This window comes from Danio rerio, chromosome 4 (assembly GCF_052040795.2).
Source record: "Danio rerio strain M-AB ecotype USA chromosome 4, GRCz13ab, whole genome shotgun sequence".
Lineage (NCBI taxonomy): Eukaryota > Metazoa > Chordata > Actinopteri > Cypriniformes > Danionidae > Danio > Danio rerio.
Window position 1 is genome coordinate 25,813,355 of NC_141024.2, and position 8,525 is coordinate 25,821,879.

The 8,525-nt window shown below is 30.6% G+C and overlaps 1 protein-coding gene across 1 annotated transcript in view; it reads right to left on the minus strand.

Moving 5' to 3' along the window:
* itih2 (inter-alpha-trypsin inhibitor heavy chain 2) overlaps positions 1-5,891 on the minus strand; it is a 28,074-nt gene extending 22,183 nt beyond the window's left edge. The window contains 4 exon segments of the mRNA NM_001327825.2: positions 3,201-3,373; positions 4,420-4,461; positions 5,566-5,607; positions 5,690-5,891. Coding sequence (NP_001314754.2) covers positions 3,201-3,373; positions 4,420-4,461; positions 5,566-5,607; positions 5,690-5,779 — 347 coding nt within the window. The 5' untranslated portion in view covers positions 5,780-5,891.
* Between the last annotated feature and the right edge of the window lie 2,634 nt (positions 5,892-8,525).

The window sequence follows — 8,525 nt, forward strand, 5'->3', positions numbered from 1 at the left end:
TCCAGCTTTCTTCAAAAAGTCTTCTTTAGTGTTCAAAAGAAAAAGGAAAAAAGGTCAAACAGGTTTGGAACAAGTGACGGTTGAGTAGACGATAAAAGATAAAAAAACAATAAAATTTCAGTTATGGGTAAACAATCCCTTTAAATCAGAAATGCCCAAACAAGGGCCATAGTTGTCCCATAATAACCTTTGATATGGCCCGCCATCCTATCTAAAAAGAGAGGGAGATTGATGGGGAAGGATGGGGCTAATGCCTTCAACAGAGATAATCAATTCTAATTGATCATAACCTTTTGTTAGTTTAATTGTTAAGCTACAAAAAAGCAAACTAAAATTAAACGACTCAATTCAAGGGTGTGAATGAATCAGATTTGTGATATGCACTGTCACTCGACAGATTGAGGACAATGCAGAAGACTTTGATGAGCAAATCAGGCAAGGCAAAAACTATGTTTTCTATTTATTTTTATATATGAATAAATTGGGAATTTACCATGCCAACTTTACTGTAATATTTTGGTATATTTACCTTCGGCCCTCCATCCTCAATCAAGTTTGGTTTTTGGTTTTTTATAAGAAAAAGTTTGGGCACCCCTGCCTTTAATTTTTTGTTGTGACTAGTAGGTTTCCAAAGTTTTCTACCCACTTACTGTGTGCAGCCACCACAGTAATGAATCTGCTCACATTTATATCATCTTAAATATGAATTTTTTTATCTGTACGGTCATCTTGGCCAGTACTTCCTAGAAGAATGGATATTCAATTCAATTCAATTCAATTCAGCTTTATTTGTATGGCGCTTTTACAATGTAGATTGTGTCAAAGCAGCTTCACATAAATGGTCAACTGGAACAGTGTAGTTCAGTTTTTAGTGTTTAAGTTCAGTTCAGTTTAGCTCAGTTCAGTGTGATTTAATCATTACTGAGAGTTCAAACACTGAAGAGCAAATTCATCAATGCGTAGCTCTACCAATCCTGAACCATGCAAGCCAGTGTTTACCCTTGTGTTTACCCTTGTGTACTGATCAAATTGACTACTCTTTCATTATGTTCAAGGCTGTTTTTGCCCCATTGACCTCCATTATAATGACATTTTTTGATTGCAAAGCCATGACAGCATATAATCATGCATTCTTAATTGTTGGTGGTTTTCTCTATTGGGAGGAGGTAAAATGTCTCATTTTACTGTTGATTATCAGTTGGCAGCATTAACCCTTTAAATAGGCCTTTAAGTTTCTGGCTTTTATGTGGACTTAAATGGAGAAAAATAGCAGATTACAGTGTGTGTGTGTGTGTGTGTGTGTGTGTGTGTGTGTGTGTGTGTGTGTGTGTGCGTGCGCGTGTGTGTGTGTGTGTGTGTGTGTGTATAAATACACTTTCTATGTTTTTTATGTTCTAAGATCTAAGAGGTTTATTTAGATTTTCTCAGACATATCAAGATAAATGTGGAAAGTTCTCTCTTACACACTCACACACATGCAAACACAAGCGCACACATGTAAAATACGGAATACACCCTAATCCAAAAAACTAAACAAAAAAAACACAAACCTATCTCCCAAAATGACCCTAAACAAATATGGGGAGGAAATTATTATTAATAATAAAACAAACAACAAACATTAGAACATACTGAAAATAAAATGAAAACTTTAGCATAATAAAATTAATAGCATATTAAAATTAATTATCAAAGATTTAAGAAATTAAATCAAGTTATAAAATCGTGTTCCTTTTACTCACTGTATTTAAATATTAAATGGGACAGTGTCTTTGTATGGAGCGCATCCTTCAGTTATGCTGCATAGGAAGGATGATGATCGATGCATAGCTTTAATGGAAAGGAAGTGAATGTGGCTGTTTTTATATTACTTTTAATGTGTTTTGAGAAAATAAAAAATAAAAGCATAATTATCTTGAACAGCTCTTGCAATTATATCACATTCACTATTCATAGAAATATTTAAAATATGGGAGAAATTCAGGAAAATATCTGGATGACAGCGGGATAGAATGATAAAATACAGGATAGAATGGTAAAGTAGCTCTTCTAAACAGGGAAAACCAGCAACAATCAAGAATGCATGGTTATATTATGGTGTCAAGGCTTTGCAATAAATAAATGTCATTATAATGGAAGTCAGTAGAACAAACAGCCATGAACATAACGGTAAGGAAGTACATTTTTCCAGAGTATATTGTTAAATTTTTTTAAATTTCAAAGCATTTTCCCAAAATATACGTCAAAATAAGATTTGTCACCAAAAATCAATAAATTTGCTAAAAAAAACAGAGGAAGTTGGGGCTAAATTAAGACTCAAAATCACAGCAACAGCACACAATAGTTAAACTTGATGGGACCTTCCAGGAAAAATAAGGTCCGTCTATGCATACGTGCGTGCTGCGGCCGAATAGTTGGACAGTTGGACTTTTGATTGTTGGCAGGGATTGTAGGTGATAGGAGTGAACAACCAGCACTCTCTTCCACCCTCAATACCAAGGCAAAAGCGATTCCCTAGAGCAAGGCAGAAAACCACCCAGCAGGCACACAACATCATATTAGGTTAGCTTTAAGTCATGATGTCAGATGATCAAAATTCAATGACAATGTTACTTTAACATCCAGTAACACTGTCAAATTACGTTGATATTTGGTTGATATTAGGTTGTGTTGGAAAGTGACATCGGCCTGACCTTAGGTTCTGAGGTCAACCTGATTTTCATTTCCAAACAAAATCCAACGTCCCCACTACTTTGGATTATAACAGAAATATGATGTCATTTTGACTTCCTGTGCCTGCAGGGCCCCCACTGCTTTCCTGACAGTCCATGAGTCTTGCTTTGGATAAAAGCGTCTGCTAAATGCTTAAAAAATAATAATAAATGCATGTATGTGTTAATGTTTGTGCATGTTTACCGGTGGTTTACAAGGACAATTTTTTTAATGGGTATGTTCGCTTTTATTATGGTTTATGATGACATTGTAATTCAAATTCATGTCCTTGTAATTCAAAGCACTTCAAAATCATACTTAATGAGTCTTTTGAAATTCAATTTTTGCCACAGGTTTCATGTGAGGCTTAGGTTTAGTGGTGAGACCATATAATAAGCAGTTAGTATAGTACAAAATACAAGTCCCTATAAACCACAAATACCAACAAGCATGTGTTAATTTGGGAGCATTTGTGTGTGTTGTCTCACATGGTGAAGTTGTTAATGAAGGCTCGTTTGGGGATCTGCACATTAAAGCCGATGCTCTGCGCCTGCAGGCCCGAGTTCACCACTGAGCTCTTGACTGTGGTGTGAGCGAAGCGAGACGTGATTTTGCTCTCCACCTTATAGCTCTTCACTGTGATGTCGTTGCCCTGTATTGCCTGCATACACAAACGAACAGAAGTCAGAACATACATAAATTCATTAGTGTTAATGTACGCATAAACCAGATGTTGCTGAGACTTTTATTACAGTATGCTGATGTTCTTCCACATGAAACAAATTATTGAGTAGGGAGCAGGGATTTCTTTTTGAGCATCATTCACTCTAACGCTATAAGAGGCATGGTTAAGAATAATGTGATTGAAACCCTCAAACTGACATCATCAGAGAGGAACCGTCGCTCTAAACACAGAAGCAAATGGTCAAACTTTGATTGAAGATTACCAAAACATATTATTTATATAAGTGGATTACCTTGCACAGATGAATTGTTCAGCTGAAGAATAACTAACATAATAAACATTGCAAATTTTCATTTAATGCAGACTTTAATTAAACTATATGAGATAAACTTCCTACCAATAATTTTAGTACAATAATATATAATGGTTGTCTTGACAAATAGTCCTTTTTTTAAATTGACATTTTTGTTACATTTATTGGGCTTAATGTGATAAACAAACACATTGTCATAAACACATTTTCTACTATAAACTTTTATTTAAAAACTTCAACTTTGGATTTCAAATTATTTACCAATTAAAATGACAATAAAATATGCAGTGCATTTGAAAATTATGGAATACTTTTGATTTTTTACATAATTAAAAAAAATACCATATCATGTTTAAAGAGATAGTTCAACAAAACTGAAAATTCTTTTATTTACCCACTTGTTTCAAACCTTTGTGAGTTTCTTTCTTCATTTTTTTTTTTTTAACAAATCTGTAAATTTTGACTACCATACTATTTATTTTTCCTTCTTTTCATTTTTGTGTGAACTATCCCTTAAATATATAGCTGGACAGGATTATTTTACTACTTTGTTGCAGAAATAACAAATTAATGACGATGAATGTATGTATATAATAAAAAAAAAACATTTAGCAGACATAGAACAGGGGAAGTCAACAACCGTAGTGTCTTTAAACAAGTTAATCGATTAGTAGATAAGATTAAAGTGGAACAACAAGAGCATGATTACCACAAAATCCTCTTCTTCCTCTCCACTGGTCAAAACGTTTCTCTACATATATAAAAAATAAGAATAAAAAGACAAAGAAAATGAGTGATTGAATCCACAATATTTATATACATCTTATGCAAAAAAAGGTTAATGTTAGGCATACATTTCTATCCGTTTTATATTTTAGAAAATGTACGTAAAGTATTTTCCTTCTCTAAGAAATTATCAAAGAACGCACAAAAAATAACATTAAAACAAAACAAACAAAATGTTTTTTTTTATCCTAAGGAGGTCAGATAGGTCAAAAAACACAATATTGTACAAATAAAAATGTAACTAATAGATAATTCATATAAATTAAGAACTTTTCTGGAGTATCTAATCTTTATTTCTTAGTTGTGTGTGTTTTTTTTTTTTACCTTTTTTCTTTTAAGTATTTAGTTTTGTTTTTAAAAAACAAAAATCAAATATGTTTGCAAAGGTTTGTACAACTTGATTTGTTTTACAAATATCTGAAAATAAAACTGCAAAAAAGATTTTAAAAATAAGAATAAGAATAATAATAATAAAATGTAAAATAAAATAAAGAAAAAAATAAATAATAAAATAAAATAATTAAATAAAAAAAGTTTATTGTCATCCTTAGGGGATCAAATTGGTAAAAGAACAAAGAAATTAAAATCTAATTTAAATAATATTTATTTAAATTTACAGTATGTGTTAGTTATAAGTGTACATTCAATTTACATAAAGTTTACCATATTAGAACAAGACTAAAACATTTGCAAATGTAAATATTTATGTAAATTCCTACTGTTTATAATTATAATTTGAAAAATTTAATTCCGTGTTTTTTTTATTTATTTGTTTGTTTTGTTTTTGTTTTGTTTTTATAAATGACAGAGTCTAATTAATTACACAGACCTAACTAAAAAATATTTTAAAAATCAAGTTGTGTGACGTAAGACACGAACACACTGGACTTACACTCTTTGATCAATGCAAATCAATGAAGGCCTCAATGACACTGTCCTCACATTCTCACACTTAAAAAAAAACTACTTAAACACCTTGATAACAACAACTATTAGTATCCATTTACAAAGAAAAAAAAAATATTTCAACACATTTAGATTAATATTGAAAATAAATTCACAAACTTACCCTGTATCTTCCAGAGTCATGATGGTGATCCAAAGGATCTGACTAACAAAATAACACAAACATAAAAAACATATTTGTATATACATTAATCTCCATTTAACTCAGTTTTCTCTTTCCAACTTACCGTTTCACTTTCCCATTCGCCATCAATAATAAACTCGAAAGCCCAGCTCTGATAAAAGAGCAGGACGCCTAGAAGAAACACAGTCTTCATGGAGAAAACTCAGAAAATCCTTTACATAGACACACACACAAACACACAGAGACTAAGGGCAAAATGATGAATGCCGGGCCGTCCTGCAGACCTCTGAGCCTCATCAATATTTGTTGTGTGCTCGACATATCCCAAAACACACACACACACACACACACACACACACACACACACACACACGCACACACACACACACACACACACACAGTCAGGAACCTTTGAAACCTGATGAGCAAACTCAACACACGCACATTTATATCCAGGCCATTTGTTCATCATGTATAAAATATTTGTTACAAATAAATAAACTGGTCATTATAAAATTATTACATATTTACACATAACTGAAGTATCCGCTTGAAAAAAAGAAAAGAAAAAAATGTATACGTACCTGAATAAATAAATATCCATATTGACTAACAACCCGGAATGTCTCCTCTCCCAGATAATTACTACCATTATACATATGTATATAACTTTAATAATTTTTCTTTTTACTTTTTTATATAAAAATCCACCAATTAAAGTGTAAACATTTATACAATAATACAAAATAGTGATTCAGCATGCTCAGTTAATTTTTATTTCTATTTATTTTTACGTTTTAGTTTAGTTTGGAATATATAAATAAAAATATAAATAAATAAACTGCGTGTGCTGAATCATTATTTTGTAATATCACTTGAAAATAGACAATAGCTAAATTAATATGCAAACATATAAGCAAGCATTATATTCTCTATGCATGATTATATGAAAATGCTGATCATTATTAGTGCTCAACGCCCTATTGTTCTTTTAAGATATGAAAGAAGGAATCTAAATTATGATAATTGTTTCAGTTATTTTTATTTTAAATAGTATTGTTGCTATAGCTCTTTATGAAAAATAAAAAAACTAATAATAAAAAGTTACAATTATTAAAGTATAAAGTAAACATTACAATTAATAAATTCATGCAAATATTGCAAAAATACTTAAATAACAACAATTATACATCCTTTTTTTTTTTTTTTTTTTTTAATATATTTCCCAAACATATAAATTTGGGCCACTAATTTTTGGACTATTTTTCGTTTTTAATTATTTTGTTAGATACATCCCAGATTTGGCTTCAGTACTGAATAATCTTATAGACAGCATCTAAATTGAAATTGTATAAATTAGAGTAGAGATTGTTTAAATGAGAGATTTGAGAGTGGTGTACTCATATAAACAAAGTTATGCTTTATATGAGAAAAAAAAAATAATATATATATACACACACACACAATTGCAATAATCCAACAATGAATTAATCAAAATCAACATGAATGAATCTGTCATTACGTGTTCGATAAAACATTTACCAAACATATAGGTAATTTCAATGGTTAATAGTTTGATATTACCTAGAATATTGCCCAATCACCAACTAAGGTCTTGTCATACAGCACAAGGTTACTCAGTTTCATTCCGTCAATTTTGTTTAGTTCAAATAAATACATTCAAATCTGAAAATCTGAATGTTACATAAAATATAAAAGTATTAAACAATATAAATGTTTTTAAATTCACCAATTAATCGTGCACAAATGGAATAATGTAGGCTGTCTTATTGGCGTTCCCCTCGTGTTTACGTTTTGCTCATTTGTTTTATATTTGATATTCGATAGCTATGTAGCTACACTTGAAACATTTGTATTTTAGCCTTAAAAAATCTTAAGTTTTACAGTCAAAAAATTGCTTATTTAGGTCTCAGTAAATTTGGTCAAGTTTGAACAACTTTGATGGCTGAGGCAGTTTTCAGTCTCGATAATAGGCTACCGACAAACTAAGTCATTCAGATAAATTAACAAAACTCACTTCCTAGCTTCCGACAGGACATATGAGAAGCTCACCGAAATCAAATTCCCTAAAACTCAGATCTGAGGAAATGCAAATTAGCATTTCCTTTCGTTGTCAACAAAGCTGAATAAATCCTGTAGATGGCAGCAAAGACCGGGATATTAACGTTTGAGCATGCGCAGGTGCTGTGGGAAAACAACCAAACCAAAATATGGTGTTATTATTATGATCTTCAACATAATTATGAATCCTTAGAAATAATACAAGTATGTTTAAGCCAGTAATTAGGTATTTTTGAGTTCTATAAAGAATATTTTATGGAACTTTTTCTTATTATTTATAACTTTTTGTTATTGTTGTTAAAATTTACCCAAAAGTAAAAACGTACTTACCATTTTATCACCCTTAGCCCTTTAAAGGACTCTCACTGAAATAATATATAGATATTGGAAAACTCCTGGAGTGTTACTGGCGGTTATTAGCCTACCATATCATGACTTTTGAACTTAAAATTTTAAATAAAAAAAATTAATTACATCACATTATACATTTATAATGAACAATTGACAATTAATAATTAATAATTTGAAGAGACATTTTTTTCCTTATGAACACAAAAGTCATTGACACTGAACACTGACAATTGTGATAAAGGTTTTACTATTAATATAAAATCTTTTAAAATCCTTTCTATTTACTTAAACACTATATAATAATCAAAGATTAAAACAAATAAAATATACCAACGCTATTAGCTGTATTAAAATAATAAAACCTTTGAGAGGTTTGTTTATAATTACTTAAACTGGTGGTTTTCAAAATGGTCCAGAGAAATGTTTGGAAAAAAAGTATCAAAAACTAAAAAACTAATGTAAGTAATGAATCCATAATTAAATTAATTTTAATGTAATTTAAAATA